The sequence below is a fragment of the Haliotis cracherodii genome, unplaced genomic scaffold, assembly GCF_022045235.1.
Source record: "Haliotis cracherodii isolate W230 unplaced genomic scaffold, xgHalCrac1.p SCAF_24, whole genome shotgun sequence".
Classification (NCBI taxonomy): domain Eukaryota; kingdom Metazoa; phylum Mollusca; class Gastropoda; order Lepetellida; family Haliotidae; genus Haliotis; species Haliotis cracherodii.
In genome coordinates this window covers 3,818,733-3,842,540 of record NW_027266280.1, presented here as the reverse complement: position 1 = coordinate 3,842,540, position 23,808 = coordinate 3,818,733, and the positions used below count along the sequence as shown (strand labels likewise).

The window sequence follows — 23,808 nt, the reverse complement described above, 5'->3', positions numbered from 1 at the left end:
CACGGCTTTGATCAAAGGAACCGCTTGCTATCGGTGCTACAAGTAAACCAAATGACCAACCCATTGTTGTCTGCACAGGAAACTTCACACGTTGCATTGGAACATGATACTATGCCATGCATGTTTCATGCGAACTGATGCGGCAAATTGCACTAGAAAATCGATGCTTTAGAAGGCTATATAGATCTTCAGTCAAACAGAATCTGTAAAGATGCGAACTATGACTGGTGACTAGTACGTGTGACAATCAACGGAAATCCTTTAAGATGGTGCCGATGATGTTATATTTCATAGCAACTTGTATTTGTCCAGTTCAACTACTTTGCTTCAATGAAGCGGGCATCATAGCAGATAACCGTTATTTGGAAAACAACTTATTTGGCATCATTAAGAGGAGAGTACCCTCTGCACGTGAGTGTGCCGTTGAATGCTTAGCACATCTTGATTGTTTCTCATTCGGATTTGAACCTGTACTTCACATTTGCCACCTTCACAAGAAAGACAGTTCAACAACACCAACCGACCTTGTGGCGAAACCACAATGGAAACATAGTGATATTTCTCACTGGCCGAAGGTATGTATCCCTATGTGTTATATCTTATGTTATGTATAGGTACGCGGAGACACAGAGAGACAGCAGGAGTGTGTACCCCCTATTGAAAACATGCTGGCCATGTTGCCGTATGACAAACCCATTACCAAATCATTATACTGACAGTTTAGGGGCAGGATACTCGCCATCACCATCATATGCTTAGGATGTAGCCGAAACAGTACAGTGGACTCGCAGAAATGACTTATGCTTACGGTTTTTATTATTCAAGAACACTAACCGAGACATAACTGTTGTTCTTGGCTAACGATGCATATTGTTTCCTAATTTATTTCCTTTCATTTTTTATATTTAAAGTACACTGCGCCTTTTCCAAAAAAAGCTGTATCCACTCTTGCTCATGAAGGCAATGGACAGTTGAAAACATTCTTTATTTATAAGCTTATTTTCTTTATTTAACTCTCTGTACTTGTTCATATCAGACATAATTCAAAACGAACATACCGCTTTTATCAGCATACCCTCTACACCAAGAGGAATCTGTTTCGGCAGACAATATAAGCTGGATATTCTCTTTGCATTGACAATTAATATACTGAGTCAAACTAAAAACTTCACATTTTTAAAAGTAATCCCATATATGATATACAACGGACAAATGTATCAGAGAAGGTAATTTTTAATCATTAATGTCCAAAGAAGGATTTTAATTAACGGTGGTAACCATAATTTGTTCCAAGCACCTTCGGTATTCGGTAATAACATCAACAGTTTAAGTCCCAAGCACGAGAACCTGATGGAACACAAGTTCAGTATGGCCACCATGTGCGTTGACAACTGCCACACAACGCCTTCGCATGGACCTTGTGATGCTTGTGAACACATGATTGGGAGGACGACGCCATTGTTGCTGCAAAATGGTGCCAAGATCTTGTAAATTCTGTGGTTGGTTCTGGAGACTGCGCAGACTTCTGCCAAGAGCATCCCAGACGAGTTTGATGGGATTGAAGTCGGGAGACCTTGACGGCCAGTCCATGACGTTGACTCCCGCATTCTGAAGGAAATTCCTTGTCAAAATTGCTGTGTGGGGTCTGGCATTGTCGTGTTCGAAGATCAAACCGGGTCCATGTGCTGCCATAAAAGGCAGAAGTTCTGGTGCCAGTACCTGGTCGCGGTAAGCAGCAGCGTTGAGGTTGCCACGGATGACAAGAAGCCTGGAACGTGTATTGCCACAGAAAGCACCCCACACCATGACACTTCCGCCTCGAACTCTGTCAACTTCCTGTACACAACACTGGGCGTAACGTTCATGACGGCGCCTCCACACCCTCGCCCTTCCATCAGCAAATCGAAGATTAAATCTGGATTCATAACTGAAGACGACTTGATTCAAATTCCTCTGAGTCCATCGTAAGTGTCGCTGTACCCACAATTGACGTTGACGTCTGTGTAATTGAGTCAGAATCGGCCCGCAGTATGGCCGTCGTGCTTGAAGGTGAGCAGTTCTCAGACGGTTTCGAGCAGTTTGCGCACTCAGTCTACCCCTAAACAGTTCCTTTCTGGTTGATGTAGCCGTCAAAAATCGGTTACGGAGGTGACGTAAGACAATCTGACGATCCTCTGCATGTGACGTCACACGTGGTCGGCCTGGCCGAGGGCGATCTGCAGTGGTAACCGTTTGCTGTAGACGCGTCTGTAAATTATAAACAGTCCGTCGACTACAACCCATCGTCCTTGCGACTTCAGCTACGGACGTTCCTGTCTGCAATATGCCGATTGCACGTTCAGGTTGCACATTTGAAAGGCGTGGCATGACTTTTGTCTTCTTGTGTTTTTCTTTTTTTGTTAATGACTGCTAACAAGTATGGCTGAAAACACGTGCGGTATTATGGCCACATGACCAGTTGCACGTGAAAACCAACTTTTGCCACTATAGTGCTGTGCACATGATTTTGATCGTTTCACCTGCACAAAAACGGGTGTTATCTGAAGACAATACGTGGCCATTACTGTTTAAATACACAATAAGGGCCCACAATGATAACTGGTCAAAATGTTAAAATTTTAGGATTGTGAAGTTTTTAATTTGGTTCAGTATATTTACCAAAATTACTTTCTAATTAACAATGGGAATGTAGATAACTGTTAAGAATATTTTATTTATTCCAAGGAGCTGATGGGTCCGTGCGCAGATCACACGTGTCCGTCAGGGAGGCGATGCAGTGTGCATCGTGTGACTGAGGCGCCGCTGTGTTTGGAAGGTAGGACTTGGTTCTTAAAGACATCTTTGGTGATTTGAGAGATCGGATCTGACAATAACAAAACGAATTAAGCATCTGCGTCCAGAGAGACGTCAGTTTACACTGGCTATTCACTGTTTTCGAGAATCAGTTGACTGTGGCCCCCGCTGGGAGTAGGGGTAGAATTATTGTATGTTGGTTGTGAAAGTTGACTTAATGAATTGTCTGGCGAATTCCTTGATACGCACTACTTAGAAGTAGACGGATGACAATGTAGATACAATGTATGGATAACGACTTCTGTAATTACTGTTAAGGCGACGTTTCGACCCTTATACCCTTGTCAAGCAAGAGTGAATGATAAGTGAGTGAGTTACAATTTAACGTCGCATCAGCATTATTTCAGCCATATAGCGACGAGACCAAGTTAATATACGGATGTTTTCCCAGTTGATGTTGTGACTGGGTCAGTTGCTGATATGGTACAAGATGGCTGATTTGATGGTTGCAGTTTTGTGCTCTTTGATTCTTGTGTTGATGGGGCGGGATGTTTCACCTTCGTAGTCTATTTTATAAACTACACCTTTAGTTTGATTGTGTTTCTGCCATTGGCTCTTAGTAGGGTATTGAGGAAGGTGTAACTGGTGAAGTCGGTATCAATATGGGATTGCTGTTTGAGGAGGCGGTTGAGGATGTGGGAGGCTTTTCCTATGAGTGGGAGGGCGCTGATTCACGATCAGGGGTCGCAGATCGGGGTGTGGTATGGAGTACAGAGGAGATGAATTTGTCGACAAGATTATGGGGGAAATTGTTAAGGTGGGTGAAGATCTCTGGTTTGGGTCAGCAGAACTAGATTGATGGCTCGTCATGAGTGAGTGAGTGAGTGAGTGAGTGAGTATAGTTTTACGCCGCTTTTGGCAATATTCCAGCAATATCACGGCGGGGGACACCAGAAATGGGCTTCACGCATTTTACCCATGTCGGAAATCGAACCCGGGTCTTCCGCCATGAAGGTGGAGATGATGCCAGTCTTAGGTCTAAGGTGATGGTTTGAGTTTAAGTGGATGTATTGATCGGTGTTGGAGGGTTTCCGGTAGACACTGGTTTGGATTCTGTTGGTTGAGACCGCCTCCGTGGTCTAGTGGTAGAGCGTCCGCCCGGAGAGCGGAAGGTCCGGGGTTCGATCCCCGACTGCGTCATGCCAAAAGACGTTAAAAGATGGTACTTGTTGTTACCCTGTCTGGCGCTCGGCATTAAGGGGCTAAAACAAGGACTGGTTGGCTCGGAGTCAGTATACTGTGTCTGAGTGGGTTATTCATGTTAAACTGCGCATGGTATCTCAGTGAGCTAGCACTATAAATCGGCATCAGTCCGGACTAGTACAAGCAGCCACACAAACACACACACGTACATGCACGTCGCTATATTAGTGCAATTATCTTGGACGCGACGTTGGTTGGGGTTCTGGTAACAAGGACATCTGAGAACGTCAGTTTTCTTTTCTATTTCGATGGTGAACTGTACTCGGGGGTGTTGTTTGTTTAGATGTTGAAGTAGCTGTCGAATGACAAGGTGTCGTCGATTTTCCTGTACCAGCAAATTGGTTTGAAGCGAGGGCTTACTGTTCAAAAAAGGTCATGTAGATTTCAGTGAGGAGAGGAGAGAGTGGGCATCCCATGGGTAGGCCGTGTATCTGTTGAAAGTACTCGTCCCCCCAAGATGAAGTAGGCGGAGGGGATGCATGCGGTGGTGGAAGCGATGATAGATTCTGTGGGTGGGCTAGTTTCAAGAGGAGTGTCAGTGACAGCGTCTCGGAGTACATAAGTAGGCGGACTCAGGGTTCTTGTGGATTTTGATTGTGGCTCTGGCATAGGGTGGTTTTGGGTGATTGACGGAGAGTTAGTGGTGAAGTACTTGGCTAATTTCAAAGTTGTCAAAGACGAATTTCATTTTCAGTTTGACTGTAACGCCCCGTGACTGAAAGAAATATAGATAAATATTATTATTTACGGCCAACTTTATCTTATCTTCACAGAAAAAAGCTACTGCAAAAATGTATAAATATATACATTAAAATTTATTACTGTAAACACGAGACGGTTCTGCGTGTTTACCGTCAATACTATCTTGTCTTGCGTTTGATGTAATACATCAGTGACATGTATGATATGCTGCTAGTACCACCGTGGGTGGTTCTTCTTAGTATCATGTGATGGCGTTTGATTGATTGACCAATAAAACTGACATCACACGAAGGGACAGGGTTTCTCAAATTAATGCCTGTTAGGAAATCAACGTGTCATCTGAGGCCCCCAACACCAACGTTAGAAATGAACGTATCATTTGGCTGTCAAATTTACATCAACTACGTCATGAAAGAGCATTCGAGTCAATATGAACATATATGAAAGAGGTGTGTAAATAAAGCCATCGTTTTTATGTATTGTCTAATGTGTGAAATAATCGTAAATGCTGTTTATATGTGACACATATTTCATTACCCTTGAAATCGTGTCTGACAAGGTTTAGATTTATCCTTTGTTTTATACGCTCCGAAATGTTCGGTCATAGGCAAATAGCATATATTTCAATGTTTCGATAATACAACTGCTTTATATTGTCACCATTGACTCGTTAGTGTGCAGCGATCACATCAGTGACGTAATGATCTGGCGAGGAGATCACTTTACCACAGACCATTGAAGTTTGACATGTGCGCTGAGTAATTGTTAACCTAGACTTCACCGACACACTACATTGAGTGAGTGAGTGAGTTGGGTTTTACGCCGCTTTTAACAGTATTCCAGTTATATCGCGGCGTGTCAGCTTCATGTGGGAGGAAAGCCAGAAGTGATGCAGGTCTCAGACGTTTACCACTTCGGTGAAACCCACGAGCACGGGTATGGTGCTGACAAACCTAGAAACATAATCGGGTCGAACTGGGATTCGAACCCACAATCATAGGTTTCTGGCGTGCCCAAGTGACGCAACTCTGCACAGCGAATCGCGGCGCCTGCACTACATTGAAGTGCTACCAGGTTTTGATTTAACAATAGCTATAGTGAGTTTAATGTAAAGGTTGTGGATATGAAAACTTTAAACATACTTAACGTGTGGGTAGACTCCCCCACATGTTTATGAGATTGGGAGTTTATCTGAAACAATTTTATGTATCTAATGACTATACTGTTTATAATAAACATGTTTATTTTGGGCAAATGTTTCACATAAGTATGTTCCCACAACATACGAATAATCATTCCCCCACATCCGCCAATAATAAATAGTCATTACCAAAGTGAAGTCAATCTTTTTTTATTCATGCAATCTTGAATTGAACATGTCGCTGTAAACAATCAAATTCCGACAATACACATAAATCGATCTGTGAGCTAAACGGACTTTCTGTGTCAATGAGTACCGTCTTATGCCAACAAGTTCACAATTGAGTTAAAAAAAAATTGATTGAAACGAAACGAAAAACATCGGTTAATTTCATATTTACACAATGTTAGCCAAAACTTGATTATCATCCAAGAACATTCACTATGACCCGAAACGAAAAAGACTTGCAAATTAAACAATCTCGGGAATAAAGTGCCGGGCAAAAGAAAGTAAACACATAAAACTTGGCTTTAAGCAAAAAATACAAACGTCATCAAAACATTATACAAGGCTGACAACAGTCGCCGAGACGATGCAAACCTAAGGTCCAAAACACAGCTATGGTACCCGCATAACCTGCAGCACCATTCCCTGTCGTTCCATATTTATCCACTATCAAGCTTTAAACCTCAGCAAGACTTGCAATGCTCACTCATTGTGACGAAAACTATGTTACATCTATGTCGGATATAGGTAAATTGCCTGAAACCTGGAAATTCACTCTCTTGTCGATTTCTATCGAGTTCACCTTCCCAAAATGTATCTTCACAAATACTTTCAATTGTTACCGCAAAGGGTAACATTGATCTTTCTCTTTCAGAAACGTTAAAAAAGAATCAATATGTGCTTGCTTTCATTTTTTAACACAACTTTAATGTATAGGCCATCACTGTGTGAGTCTTGTCATGTCACAGGGGACTGGTAAATATTTACACAGCGTGTTAACCAGCTTGACATGAGCGACACGCATGTGCAGATAAGTGATTTTCCATTTGTTATTTCATTTGGGAAATGAAACGAGAGGACACATTTTACATCCTACATTTCCGAGCAAAGGAAACATTGCGCATGCTAAGCTCAAATACATGCTTCGCAAGAGAGATATTTCTAACTTGAGAAAGGGAAAGGGGCTAATTCGCTTTCTTATCAATATTGTTCACAAAGTGTGTTTCATGTCAGTGTCTTTGAAAAATGCCTGGTATTCAGACACTACAAGTAAGAGAGTGAGTTGGGTTTTAACGCCGTTTGTGAACAGAATTTTCGATATATTGTATATCATGGCCTCTTAGCTTAATGTTGTTGGGAAAACTGTACAGATCGTAAACGTCTAAAACATATCAAAACACCAAGTTTGCGAAGGTCATGCTGGCCATGGCCCTGGGTGTCGCGCTTCAATGATACGCAGCGCTTATACAACTCTTACAACCATGCTGATCGACAGAAAAACAACGTTAACCCACGCATCTTATAGAAGCTAAAGGACGATACGTCAATAATCAGCCACACATGAACTGCAAACTGACACAGTCTTGTGCATTATTAATGTTTTCCGATCAATCCTTCCACAGTTAATACAACGCCAAATGAAGCATGTGTTTTCCCAAAAAGATACGTGGGATTCCTCTGTGAAAATATAATACAGAAATATGACGTTTCAGCTTTGATATATTGAGCGTTGGGTAATGTCATATTGCATTGGTAATGTCAATGCTGATCGGATAGGCTAACTTATCTCAAGATCATAAAATATTAGTGACTGTGAAATTTACTTGCTTGCGAGCGATATGTTTTGGATTGGCTACGGCAAATCGCGACTTGAAAAGGAGGCTACGTGGTGCGCATGCGCTGCTTGTCAAAACACAGCGAGATAACTGATCTGCATTGACCTACGTATACGTTATAACTTCTTCAATTTCAAACACCATCCTTCTTATAACGCAAGCTGTTGAAAGTATCTTGTCGTAGTCATGAGTTACCACATACACATCAGCTTCGTCTGGTCGGAGTCAAAGCTGCAAAGCGAAAAACGTTTTGAACGGTTACAGGCCGGCAAAGCCACTATGTCAACAAAAGAATCCTTTCAATTAATCCTCTCTTAATGCAAATGCGACATTCGTCTTGGAAGGCATTGTAGAAAGCATTGTAATAAATTGCCTTTTTGTATAATACATTAGGCAAACAGACGCGCGTAAGGCGATGTAAACCCTTTGGTATGCTCAAAGATTATGAAAGAACAATCCTCCCTTAAATCTTCTCGGAAATACAGCAACATTTGTATTGAGCATAGTTCGTCTTTAGAGGAAAGAATGCACAACAACAATATGATAACTTTGCTGAAGGAGATGGGGAAGGACAATGTCTATATGGTAAATAAAAGTGGATTCATATCTTAACAGAAGACCACGACCAACTCTCGTAGCTAGGGGTTAATGCTTGGACTGTGGAACGTCGGTGGATAGTCCCTGTTTAATGAAGATAATCAACAATTTAGGGAAAACACTATTAGTTATTACGATTATGATATTCTATGTGTTTGTGAGACGTTTTTAAGAAATAATGATAGAATTAACATGGATGGGTACGGACATAACAGGACACATTTGCATCCTAAAGCAAAGCATGGGTCGGGTGGAGTAGGAGTGCCTATGAGAAGACGTTATTATCTAAGTATCGGGTTGAAGTACTTGATAAGGTCCAGGACAACGTGCTGTGGTTACGTTTTTGTGGTGAATCTGCAGCAGAAAACGTGTACATGTGTAGCATACCTGCCTCCGCCTGCATCTAGCAGACCACGTGATCCTGAGAAATTCTTCGACACGCTTTTACTTAATGTCCATGAATACCAGAACCTTGGTAAACTGATTTCAATGCACGTATTGGGAGCAATTCAGACTATATTGAGGGTGTGGATAATATTATCGTAAGACACTTCTTAGACGAAAGCACAAATGCATCAGGTTACTTACTTTTGGATTACCTGATTGACTGCAACATAGGTGTTGTGAAAGATAATTTCACGTTGGTGTCACACAGGGGCAGTGCTGTGGTGGATTATATCATTGTACCCCACGAACAGTTACATGATATAGTTGACTTTAATGTACATCTTATTACTCAAAAATACATCCCAAGTTGGCTGTGACAGTATACCAGATCATTCCTTGATAGACATAACCTTCAACTAGCGAGTGACAGGCACTTGTAACAACTCTGATCAACATTCAGCAATCACAACCGAGAGTATCCCGAGATATCACGCTACACACCTTCCTAAAGATTTTCTGAACGAGGCAACTATTGAAGCAATTCGAAAGATAGAAGAATCCCTACAGGCTGATCAAGATATCACCTCGGCATACCAGAAACTGACTGAATAAATGATTCATACAGCACGAAATAAATATCAAGTTAAAGAGAATTAGAAGTGAACAGGGTGACAGCAACAATAAACTCTTCTGTAGAAGAAAGCCTTATTGGACCGAGGAATTGCAGTGTCTATGGAGCAGGGTATGTAAGAAGAAAAAGCAGTGTCTTTCGTTTAAAGGCTGTGCTCATCAGAGACGTAACCTAAAGGTGGACTTTCAAACTGAGAGAAAAAAACATTGACAAATTAAACCGGAAATCAAAGAGACGTTATCAACATTGTAAGCAACAGGAACTGACTGATCGTCAGAATGTGAATAACGGGAAAGATTTCTGGAAGAAGATTGGCGCCTTGGTTTGGCAAATGACAGGAAATCAACTGATGTTATCCCCATGGAAACGTTAGACCATGACGGGTCCGTGATAAGTGATACTGTCGCCGTACTAGACCATTGGAAGAACTCTTACTCTTAGTACCACCCTAATTTCCATACCATGTAAAGTGTACGCATGTATATTGAACTGTAGACTACAAAAAATGGCTTGAAAAAAATGTATATTGGCTGAAGAGCAAAATGGCTTCAAGTCTGACAGAAATTGTGTTGACCACTTGTATGCTCTGTATAACGTTATTAACGACCGTAAACCTTCAAAGTTGTCAACTTATGTGTTTTTGATGACATTAAGAAGGCATTCGATAGAGTTGAGCGAACGTGCCTATGGTACAAACTGATGTCACTCGGTACACATGGCAAAATGTTAAAAGCTATTCAAGGTTTATAAATGAATGTGACATGTTCCGTAAAGCTAAATGATTTTATCACAGATTCTTTAAATGTAACACTTGGTGTACAACAATGATGCAAATTGTCGCCCTCATTGTTTTCCATATACTATAATGACCTCGTCATTGAAGTAAATGCGTTAAAATGTGGTATTGAATTTGATGATTCTACTCTCTCAATATTGTTATATGCTGATGATATTGCCTTGCTTGCCGCGGATGAGAACTCTCTCCGGGAACTGTTACATGTTCTAAATAATTGGTGTAAAAATGGTTTTTAAACATAAATTCAGAGAAAACAAAAATAGTTCATTTTAGGGATAAACTGTCATCAAATCTGAGCGGATTTTCTTCTGCGGTGAACATGTTGTTCAGTATGCTTGTACTTATAAGAATCTGGGATTGATTTTTAATGGACATCTTGATATGCATAAAACAGTAACAGAACTATGTAAATCAGCCAGTAGAGCTCTTGCTGCTTTGTACACAAAATTTATTCAGGCTGGTGTCATGTCTTATGATGTCTTTGACAAGCTTTACAAAGCCCTTGTTGAGCCTGTTTTATTTTATGCAGCTGGTATTTGGGGTTTAAATACATATAAAGAGATTGAAGTAGTTCAAAATAAAGCCTGTCGACTATTTCTAGGAGTAAAAAGAATGTATCTGTTATTGCTCACACTCCGTCGCAGTGGTGACTCAGCATAACACCACTGCCACAGGCTAATTTGCATATCACGTGACCGGACTTTTCTCTTGTTTGTGAACAAACGCGCTTTTTCAGAAATCAGTATAGAACGGACTAATGCAAGTATTTGGGGGCGCTTTACATATTGTTTTGCATAACTGTATAGATACGCTACTACAACTGCGACAGTTGAGTTGCATGACAATATATATTTATGCATCAAAGTGACCGTGTCGCTAGCTCTCCGTTTGGCTTCGATGACAGCACGTGGAGCCGTACAACCAATGTAAACATAGGATAACTATGCAAATAAATAAGTAGATTTTTACGTATTTGCATACTTTCTCAATGAAAGTTAACCATTCTTTGACATTTGTTTATGAAAATGTGTAGACTTGTCAAACATGAATTGGATGAAAAGCATATGCAATATCTTGAATTGACTGTGAAAGATGTGACGAATCGTCACACGGCGCTGGCCTGTAGCAGAGGTACTATGCTAGCTGGCTGCCGGCTGCATGGAACTCTGGGTAGGAGAGTGGTTATTGCTATGAGAGGTGACATGGGATGGGGCTCTGTGAAGGTCACACAACGTACTGAATGTTGTCGGTTATATTTTAGACCATATAATATGCCTCATTCGCGTATCCCCTATGTTGTTCACAAATGGTCTTCTAAGAAATTACAGTCCTGGGATAAAAGATTTCTTAAGGTTTTAACTCATTTTAATGTGGACTTCTTATTGAGATTGGGTTTGACTATGAAACAATGCATTGCTCATGTTAGAAATGTTCTCACTTCTGATGATAACGATAAATGGCTTGCCGCTGTATGGGATGACAGAAATAAACCAAACGGGAATAAATTACGAACTTATAGAACTTATTAATGTTTTCCGGATATCGATTTTTATGTCAAGAATGTAAAGTTCAAAGATCATAGAAGGATGCGGTAATCTTCCACTGCATATTGAGACCGGCCGATACTCCGAGCCTCCCACTCCTTTATCTCAAAGATTATGTAAATATTGTATATACTCTCATGATCATGATGCTCCCCCAACTTATATTGAAGATGAATGCCATTTCTTAATCGAATGTAACTTTTATGATGACTTACGTTTTGATCTTTTACAAGAAGCTTTTGCTAGTAACAGAGATTTTTTAAATTAAGGCAGCTAAGACAAATTGATTTTTATTATGCAAGAGGAATCACTGCAACACATTTTAACTAAATGTCTATATTATATGTATAAAAGATGACAAAACTATAATAGTTAATTATCATTATTACTACAATTATTATTGTTACTTTAAAAACGTTAAGCACCACTTTTCTCTTATTAGTTTAGTACATATATAATAATAATAATGATATTATTATTCTTATTATTATTATTATTTCACAGTGGATATACTTGTATTTTAATGTGTCTCCAGTTACACTGATAAATGCTTGTAAAGTCAGTTAAACATGAATGTAGAAGATAGACATAAAGAGTATATAGAGGATGGTTCGTGTGTATTATTGATAGTAAGTAGCTTTTTGAAATATCGTTCTGGTTTATTTGATTGTTATCACTTTCAACTAACCCAGATTGTAAACTTAAAATCCCCAAGGCTGTATGGAGATTAAGCACTGCACTTCATGAACATTGGCGTGCAACCAACCATATTCCCTTGTTGTCTTCTCTCACGTCCGCGCTGTTTCTAGGCCAATGGCCAAACACGTCATTCCATTATGATTGTCCTCTATGAGGTCCGTGCTGATTCTGCAGTATTTCAAGTTCATTTCTACTTTGTCTTAGCATAGTCTGGGCCGAGTGACCAAACAATACAAGCTGATTGTGGACATGCCACTAGGATCTTATGGGGCTTGAGTAAAATCTTGAATGACTAAAGAACGAGACAACATTCACATCCAAATCTTGGCAGACAGATTTACCCTACACCAGTCAATGTAACAAAACGCACACGATATAAACAAATATTACATTCAATCTGATATTTGGTTTTACAAATTCCAGTCGTCTGTGAAACAACTTTGTACAACAGAAGTGGGAGGAGTTAGCCTTCGGTCAGCTGACATCTACTGCGCGAGCGAATCTAATTATAGTAAACCACGTGGCGAACTCGCACATGGCACAACAACTTCTCGAAGTGTCTGTTTTCTTGCAACGAAACTGCCAAAAACTACCAAATGGTATTACAAAGAAGTTTAGTTCAATACCACAATAGACACATACCCATATACAGTTTACGAGTGTTTTATGCAAGTATGTTGTGAAGTTGCAAATGTCAGAATGGAAACTATTTTGACGTACATTGAAATGTCACATCCATGTGAAACAATCTGTGAGCCAGACCCAACAACTTCTGACCCGGGAATTCCAAATTAAATATCTAGATCTAGCTACTGAAACCTTATAACAGATTGCTTATATTTCTTTAAAAGGACTAACACGACAGGTCTAGTCATTGTAAATGGTGCAGGCTAGAACGGCACCTCAGCAAAACGTCACCGATTTCACTTGCGAAAACGGCACCGCATTTCGCGAAAACATTGTAAAAGCGACTATATTAATTAACTTATACAAAATAAATAAAAGTCATAATGTCGACAATATGTAGTTTATTTATACACAAATCTATCATCTTTGGTGGACATGCCAATATACAGTTTACACATACAAAATATGAAGTAATTCTTGATATGATTTCTTCAAATTAGATGATCAATTTGAAATATGTAGACAGTGCTTGTTTATAGAAATATGCATGTTATGAATAGTCGATGTTTACCTCAGGAGACGTCTTACCTTTCAACTTATTTAGCATATTTATCACCACGTATGTTCCATATAATCCATATTCAGAATATACAATGTATTTGAATCCAAGAGCACATGCATGGTTCAAAACACAATCAGACATAATTTCACGGCGCACACTAGTCCGAATTATCATCAACAGTTTCGTACAAACATTCACGAGTTAACAGTCTTGAAAAGATCCCTCGATGATTCCTCAAAGCATTCCTTCTGTCCAACATCGTCCAACAGTTCTTGGAAAGAGTTTTGAGGACTACCACCACCTATGTCCCATAGAATCCCGATTAGCAATGTTTGGATATAACCCACGAACATGGTTCAAAACACAATCGGGCATTATTTCCCGGCGCACACTGACAACAGTTTCGTCCAAATGGTCACGATTCAAAAGTCTTCTCTTCTTGGAAAAATACCTTGGATTCCTCCATGCATTTCGTCTACCCAACATCGACCAATAGTTCTTGTAAATAGTCCTGCGAACTCCACTATTTCTGTCGTGAGGGGCGGAGCCAAGACCAAGCCATCTTTGAGTAAATGTTGTCACACACGGGCGGCAAAAACAAAATGCACATTCCTGAAGTTCCTGGAAACGATCGTCGATCTAAAACGTTCACCCCATCCTAAGCATCAATAAAAGTAGGGGGTTCCTCTGACGAATCTACACTTGCATCAGTCAACATGTCTTCCATGGCTTCGTGCATGTACATATGAAATTACATTGTCATGACAGGAATCCGGTCATCAATATATTTATTAGGGAGGAGCGCCCTGCTACAACGTCAACAAATGACACATGGCATGCTACGAAAAATGTTACAAAGGAAGTTTAATGTGTGTGTTTTGGTCAGAAATACAAAGAGGGTGTGACGTGGCATCGCGAGATGAACTACGCACAGCTGCTCTGGATGTGTGCAGGAGGATCCCTAGGGCCTTCACAAATCGTCTGATCCACTCAGTGTACAGGTTATGTGTGGCAGTGTACAATGTTAATTGTGGTCACACCAGGTATTGACTGACATTTTGGGTATTGCTCCGAAACTGTGTAAGCCCTTAACATTTGAAAGAATACAATTATGTCATCTGCCTTTTAATCCATTAAACTGTCTTCAGTCAAATTTTTGTCAATCTTGACCTATTAGTATTTCTTGTCTTTACTGTTGAAAATATATAACATGTATACTGCATACTCGACTTGCGTTTCTTTTGCGTGTGAGTATAGATTAACAAGGTTAATTTGGTACCTACGATGATGTGCATAAATTATGTTCACGAGTTGCCGATTACCGCATGTATTTTAGTTTGAGACACGTGGGTTACTATAATTAGTAAGCTCCGCCCATTTGCCCTTATACGTAAAATATTTAATGCGCATGCGCCCCGATTAGGCTGATCCGACGTTTGGCTTTAATGTGAACAGGAATAATAAATGCTGTGCATATTTGACTGAGATTTCATTACTCTTAGATTTATCCTTTGTTCTATACTCTCCTAAATGATCGGTCATATATAAATGGAAGATTACCATATGGACAGAAATTAGCATTTATTTCAATGGTTTGGTGGTATAATTGCATGATATTTCCAGCATTGGTTCGTGCAGCAACCACGTCAGAAGAATGAGTCTTTGTTAACCAAGACTTTGAATTGCCGTAAGAGGGGACAATGCTTGTCGTAAGAGGCGGCTATTCTTGTCATAAGAGGCGACTAACGGGTTCGGGTGATCAGCCTCGGTGACTTGGTTGATGCATGTCATCATACCCCAATTGCGTGGATCGATGCTCATGATGTCAATCACTGGATTGTCTGGTTCAAACTTGATTATCTACACCTTGCCGTCATATAGCTGGAATAATGTTGATTGCGGCGTCAAAACAACGAACGAACGAACGCAAGAAAATATGTTTCTGTTAACAAAACCCAACACCAAATACTTCCTTCATTGTGTGACAATGGCTGTGTCATGTCGTTATAAATTTTAAGCCTATTCACAGTAGAACAGTGTAACTTTTAGCATGCACTACGTCTGGTAGACAAATCAATTATTTTGAGAGTGGCGGTTGGCAGTGATGAGACTAGCAGCACCAGGTAAACATTGTCAGTCGTTGGAGGAGGCGACTAACGGGATCGGGTTGTCAGACTCGCTGACTTGGTTGATGCATATTATTGCACCCCAATTGTGTGGATCGATGCTCATGGTGTCAATCACTGGATTATCTGGTCCAGACTCGATTATTTACAGACCGCCGTCGTATAGGTGGAATATTGCTGAGTGCGGCGTTAAACAACAAACAAACAAACATATCTCAGCGAACATCACATACATCATACCATATTACAAGTATCTTGTTCCTTTGTGTTTAGAATATTAGATACATGACAACATGCACGACATATCATTATTGCACGTTTACAAGTTGTATTGTTTAGGATGTTGCAAAATGTAACATATATGTTTCTTTGGAGTGATAAGGTGATTATTGCAAAACGACGCATCAACAATTGTTCTGCGATCCGCAAGGATTCCCTAGGATCGTGGCTCACATTCAACTAAGTGAAGGGAAAACGGGCGTCCTGTTTTTGCAGATTGATTTTTTTTTGTATGTGTGAAAAGTCACACACCAAAATCCTATTTACTTCCCTAAGCATGGTTAAACAGTTTAATATTTGCATGTAAACTGTTTAACATGTATTTGTGATATTTCATAACAGTTTTATTTCATTAAATACGTCAAGGCTATTCTAGTGCTTTACTATGACGTTAGTGAGAGCATGCGTGCATGTGCATGCATATTTGTATATGCGATGTGTTAAAAAAACGCACGAAGAAATAAGACAGCCCAAAAGCATAACAACACTGCGTAATTACCCAAGGTGCTATTTTCTGCTTGCGTTCGTGAATGTTTTGCAGATCTTTTATTAAGGTACTGAATGCAGGCATCATGTATACAAGAAATCAGCTGAAGTGGATAGTGCACAACTGTACAACATCTCGATTATCGTAACTTGTATCTCTGTCATGAAATTATGTAACTCACAAACACATGCACATTAGAAGCTGAAACCTAAAACAGCATAGAAGTAAAGTTATTTTCAACCACTAACTTGTTTACAAAACCTAATGGTTTCGATGAGAGTAATAATACAGTGAAATCCCTAACAAACTATCACTACCCAATGTCAATGATAACGTGTGAGAAAACGCTCAGTGGCTTGACATTTTTTTTGGAAATCCTGGTTTCCCACACTCCGACTCAGTTGTCTTAAGGACTGGCAACCCGAGATACAAATCACACATTAGATGTGAAGGAATCGGAATAGTAGTAAAAAATGGATCTGCAGATCATATAACTGTGATTGACAGTGAAATAGACTGTGTTTTGAGGGTAAAGATCTGCAAGTAAACAGATTAACATGTATTTATGATATTTGAAAAGAGCTTGTTTTCATGGCATGTGTCAAGGCTATCCTTGTGCTTTACTATGACGCGAAGTTAAGATGAAATATTATTAGATAATCATAAACTTTTCTGGGGACTAGATTTAAATATCACAGGAGATGTAGGAATCGGAATAGTAGTTAGAAATGGATATGCAGATCATATAACTGTGATTGACATTGAAATAGACTGTGTTATGTGGGTAAAGATCTCAGGATCTCTATTTGGCTTGTCTCATGATCTCTACTTAGAAGTTATGTATGTGCCCCCTGAGTTATCCAAGTATTCATATGAAGATATATTCCAGGTCCTTGACAACAGTGTTGTGAATATTCTTTGTGAAAGTTATTTATGCTGATTGGTGACTTCAGTGACAGAACAAGACTTCTAAAAGTTTATTGCACATATGCCAATCACATTGCTGATGAGCCTGATAAAGATGATCCAGGGTCAGTGTGAGATGATGTATGTAGGTCAAGAGAAAGATCTAACATTGACACATCAAATCCTAACAACTATGGATTTAAGGTGGCTGATATTTGTGAAAATGTTACTTAATGTGTTTGTAATGGGAGAATTGGAAAAGATAAGAATGTGGGTCAGGTAACATTTTAGGAAAGCAGTGTGATTGATTATGTTGTTCCTTCTGATAAGCGTTTACCTTTTATTACAATATGCTGTAGAAGAATTAACAGCAATGGAAACGGACGAGCATTTGTTCCCCGATGAAGAAGACGTCAGGGGTTTTAATGATGATTTTATGCATAATGACATTACAGAGACAGAAATACTGACAGTCATTGAGGGATTACAAAGATGGAACTCTTCTGGATTAGATAGTTTTACAAATCAATATTTAATTTCTCTAGACACAAATCACAAACATTCTATACTGAATATTTAAACTTTAGTTTTACAACGGCATATTACCTGATATTTGGCTAACTGAAATAATTAGGCCTCTTTACAAAAGAAAGAACGACTGCACTCTTCCAAGCTCATACATACCAATTTCGATTCCGAGTTGCCTTGCGATATCTTTTACAGGTTTAATAAACAATGAACTAACTGGATTTGTGGAATAATATTATATGATTACTCATATACAGGCTGGATTTCGAAAATGATTCTGTACAATAGACAATATGTTTATAGTGCAAAATTTCAAAAGTCAAAGAAATTTTATTGTGTGGTTATATATTTCCCTGAGGCGTTCTAGAAATTTTGGAGAGTGGGGCATGGAAGAATGATGACACGCTGGTAAAAGCAAAATATATAATCTGATCACAAATATGTACAGTAACATTAAATCATGTGTGATGATGAATGGTGATATGTCCGACGTTTTCTCTGTCACCTCCCTTATTTATAATCCATTATTCATTTAGAATAAAACTTGTCTCCTTTATCAATGCTAGATAGTGTACGCTGTGTAAATCAGACAGAAATGTAACTGCAATAATATGATGTTTAAATTATTATAACAGAACAATATTTGTTCACGCATAACACACAAACTGAGTTACGCGATTGGAGTGAGTGGACAGTGTTGTTTCACACGCAGATTGATACAAAACAATTCCTTCTTGACCAATGGCAGTTTTTTTCTTGAAATATGCCTTTAATATGATTATTGATAATAAAGGAAATAACCCACGCGGTACGAGGGATTACAAAGGTCACTCGTGACACACGTGATATATTTTGCGGAATCTCTCGTACCGAGTGGGTTATTCTATAGATATTACCATCTAAATAAATGTGTATGACGTCAACTAGTGTTTTAATTACTTGACTATGGTTTGATCTTTTAATATTGGTCAGCATTGAAGATGACCGCTTATGACCAAAGTGATGACATAAATCCTGCTGGGAATCACTGTAAGTCCCCGTGATCCCCAGTTAGGTGGTCTGGCTTTGGATGCCAGTGGCCTATAGCCTGGTTTGATCTTGCTACTTAATCTACTGAAGTTTTCTTTGTTTTTATTGTGAACTGGTTTGTTTTATACCTAAGCTGTGATACATGAATTACTGTTTTACTGTCCTTTGTTGACGGGTATTTAATAATAATGAACTTGTTTTCATCGCAATATGGCTGCAATATTGCCGATGCGATGTAAAATTTTAACCCACTCACTCACTATAGTTATTACATTTCGTGACATGCGCAGTTATAGATGACAAACTTCAAAGGTAACAGAAGCGTTAAAATTGAAGCTCTTTATTAATATCCCTACGCTAGCAAATCTAGAACAGCGATGAAGTGCATAGTGTATTTGATTTTGAACCTTTTTGTCCAAAATACAATAACCAATAAATAGGCAGTTTACAAATTTCCTAACAATGCCTTCGGGTATTCCGAAATCGATACTTTTTATGGACGTAAAGAAGTGACCCATTGAGATCCGCTGTCAGAGATATTGGGTAAAGTCATCTGTTATACTTAACACAAGGAATATAGATTATGACGGTGAACACACTGATAGCCTTGATGTGATCAATGGTTATGATCATGCATGTTGAATCCAGTACTTGCAGACACATGTACATGGGTTTGTGAAACAAGTCATTTCCCTTTGACTCCACCTGTGAATAATTTGTCTGTTTACCGTTAAAGGTAAAAGTTACAAATGTATAGTATAACGCGAAGAATGTATGTTATCAATATTACAACGATATTCAAGTGGAGCTGTTTCCTGTCAATCAGCAAACTTATATATTTATAAAGTATACGAAACCCCGTTTTATCATGGGTAGTGCTTATGAATAAATCGGCGGTCTGGAGAAAATCGAGTCTGGACCAGACAATCCAGTGATTGATATTATGAGCATCGATACACGCAATTGGGATACGATGACATGCATCAACCACGTCAGCGAGCCTGACCACCCGATCCCGTTAGTCGCCTCCTACGACAAGCATAGTCACCTATTACGGCAAGCATGGGTTCCTGAAGACCTATTCTACCCCTGTGGTGTGGACGGTGAATATGCACGAATTTAGCTGAATTGTCAAGTGTATGATAATATGTGAGCCGAAAGGGAATTCTTTGACTGTAAATATGGGACACATGGCATTCAGTAGTGGTGAAAGCGATCAGCTTCCGTGGGCGTGGCTTAATATTTTACTTAAGGTGGGAAAAACATGCAATAACATGTAATTAATTCAGCTGATCAGAATGCAGGAATCACATTGACCACAACGAAAATTGAAGTATTACATAGATGACATATTTTTGGGTAAGACAATAATACAAGAGGTACCAACTGTACTCTGTCTTTGTTGATCTGTTTCTTTATGCTTAAGATCAAACTTTCTGCCATGATTGAATATGGCCAAAAAGGTTAAGTTAAGATTCGGGTGTATGGGTGATCGTTCAATATAATGGTGAAATAGCAAATACCCTTCCACTGGGACTGAGCTGGATATATAATATATAAATACAAATGTATGCATAGATATTAAGAGTGACGAGAACATATCCTCAATCCTGTTTGACAAGAGGTATGACTTCAACTTCGAATAGTCAATTTTCCCTTTTTAGACCAGCAACTCCAACCGTTGATGCCTTCATTTTAACACGTGTTTGTTTGTTTGTTATTTAACGCCTCACTCGGCAATATTCCACCTACATGACAGCGGTCTGTCAATAATCAGTACTAGTGATTGACAACATGTGGATTGATCCACACAATTGGGATACGATGACATGCATCAAGCAAGTCAGCGAGCCAGCTGTTCACCCGATCCCGTTAGTCGCCTCTTACGGCAAGCATAGTCGCCATTAACGGCAAGAATGGGTTGCTGAAGACCAGTGCTAACCCGGATCTACACGGGTTGGGTGAATCGAGTAATTTTAATTCGACGAAGTTGTCTTACGAAGTTTGCCCAAGAGTTATTGATCAGGAGTGAGTGAGTGAGTATGGTTTTACGCCGCTTTTAGCAATATTCCAGCAATATCACGGCGGGGGACACCAGAAATGGGCTTCACCCATTGTACCCATGTCGGGAATCGAACACGGGTCTTCGGCGCGACGAGCTAACGATTTAACCACTAGGCTACCCGACCGCCCTATTTATCAAACAGTTTAAGGTAGAGGTGTGGACGATATTTCAAAATTTAATGCATCAGTGACAAAGTGATGTCCGAGTTTGTCAAGTACCCAATGTTCCCGTGTTTTCTAAGGTAAACGATTGGCATGCCATTGCATGTGTTTGTGATGGGTGGCACAGGTGGTCGCGATACGTTTACCTATCGCAAACATGGCATCATCACTCTCATAGTTATTCATAAACACATGCTTATGATGAAGTCATAATCATACAATGGACTCTGGTTTCTTGTGATAATGGAAATGTGTTTTTGTCGCTGTTTAAATATTATAATATTCCGTCTACTGTGTCAATCAATTAATCTCATTGTCAAGATGTGAAACGCTTGCATGCGCAGACTCATACCCAAAACAGAATCAAAGAGTTTCATTTCAAGGAATTTTTCTACTCCACAGCTGATGTCTATCAACCGGATGTATGTTCCGAAGAGCATATTCCAAACGCAACCTGTAGTTCTGAGTCCAAGATGGCAGGGAGTATCAGATCTTGTACCTGTCACAGCAACTACAGAGATCTACCGCTGGACGTCGTCAGTGTCAACAACACCTGCCTGGTCAATGGCAGCTGGACTCCACCCTTGATTAACTGTTCCGGTAAACTTTGATCCCTTGATAAATCAGTGTCGCCTTTTTCAGTCATCAACTATATGACCCAGTCGTCTAAGGCGCCGCGATTCGCTGTGCAGAGTTGCCGTTGGGCACACCAGAAACCTATGATTGTGGGTTCGAATCCCGGTTCACCCCGATTATGTTTCTAGGTTTGTCAGCACCATACCCGTGCTCGTGGGTTTCACCGAAGTGGTAAACGTCTGAGACCTGCATCACGTCTGGCTTTCCTCCCACATGAAGCTGACCCGCCGTGATATAACTGGAATAATGTTAAAAGCGGCGTTTAACCCAACTCACTCACTCACTCACTCATAGAAATAGCAAGTCATCTTGGGCAATTGTTATACGCAGGTGCGGCGATTCACTGCGAACTACTGCCTCCTTTCATTGCCAAAACCTCGTAAGAAGGAAACCCGAATCAGATCCGTGTATGTTCCTTATCATGTAACCACCCTTGGCTTGCCCAGTGGAACAACAGTTTAAAGCATCGTTAATTACGTGGTCACGTTATAATCATGTCTGAATCATTTCATTTCCAGGTCCGTACATCAGACTGACCACGCCTAGTATCAGCACATACACCTTCCAACAGATATCTGCCAGCAACCTACACACAATCTCAGGTGGCACCTCCACCGTGGTGTTTCTGGTCAAGGCGTGCCACGATGCCAACTTTGCCCTGCACGCAAGTCCTAACACCTACACCACTGATGTGTATGAAGTGGGCTTTGGTGGGTATGGGAACACGAAAGCCTTTATTCGTGACTGCATTCAGTGCAGTATCATGGATTCCCATTCTGAATCATCTTTTGTATCATGCAACGAGTATAGACCATTATGGCTCAGCTGGAAGAATGGCGTCATCTCTGCAGGAAGAGGACCGGTTGCTGGGACCCAGAAATTCATGCAGTGGGCGCCAAGAAGCCCCATTGTGATAAATCACGTTAGTATCAGTACCCATCTTAATAATCCTGGAACGTGGCTCTTCCGAGAGCAGTGACATACTCATAATACCTCATAATAACTTTCAACCCAGTGTTATCTTTACTTGTTCACAAACTTCTCCCTACTCCCCAGTTGGGATATGCAGCTTTTTATACTCCAAAATATACAGACACTATAATCAAATCCCAGCCGTGGACAAAATATAAACGTGAAACCTGTTGACATTTATGATACTGGCTTTAACCGTGGAAATACACTGAAGGACATTTTGCATTACTCACGTTGGGTATTGATTAATTGACGAATTGACTTCCCGTTCTTTGATGCGTTACAATAATGTATTCATGCCCAAATCGAACCCCATACACACAAATACACAACACATAATATTTATACTATCCTTAATCTTAAAATTATTTTTTTTAAAGATTATTCCAAAAGCACAGAATAACTGTCAAATTATTTTTTACAAAAGCTAATGTTAAGTTAGTATAAGTAAAAGCGACAAAACCTTTCCCATAACAACATGGTCATTTGGTACATTGCATATAGTTAGTTAAAAGTTGCACATTTTTCAATAATATATTGCATTTGATCTTTTTTGAGAACAACATTCTGGATCATGCTCTTCTCAAATTCTCTCAAAACGCATTTGCACTTTGCGCTGTAAGCATCCTCCTCGGAACCTACTGGACCAGTGAGGCTGACACATCACATGGTTGTTTCAATCAATGACGAAAATTTACGAACAGAAACTCATTGCCATTACAGAATATAGGGCTTTCGGTATTTTTTAAGTGCTCAGTTCAAATGAAGGTCAAAATTGAAAAGGTCGCCTAAAACGGAACAAATATGTTAAGCTGTATTACCCGATTCACCCAACCCGTGGAGATCCGGGTTAGCATCTTAAAGCAAGCAAGTGTGAAAACGAACGCTGTGCTCGAAAACTGCACTTGTTTGAAATGTAAACAAAGCAAAATTCAGATTTTAAACTATTTTTACACAGATTTTCTCCTATTTTGAACTATCCATTCGCCTATTCGTTCAAGATATTGGCTCAACATTTTCAGAATATGCATGGTAA

General features: G+C 39.7%; 1 protein-coding gene across 1 annotated transcript; it reads left to right on the top strand.

Moving 5' to 3' along the window:
* The first annotated feature begins 266 nt into the window (after positions 1-266).
* On the top strand, positions 267-22,779 carry LOC139472510 (uncharacterized). Its single transcript, XM_071254987.1, has 4 exons — positions 267-575; positions 2,725-2,815; positions 21,567-21,764; positions 22,319-22,779. The coding sequence occupies exons 1-4, from the start codon at positions 267-269 to the stop codon at positions 22,777-22,779; spliced, it is 1,059 nt and encodes a 352-aa protein (XP_071111088.1).
* The last annotated feature ends 1,029 nt before the right edge of the window (positions 22,780-23,808 follow it).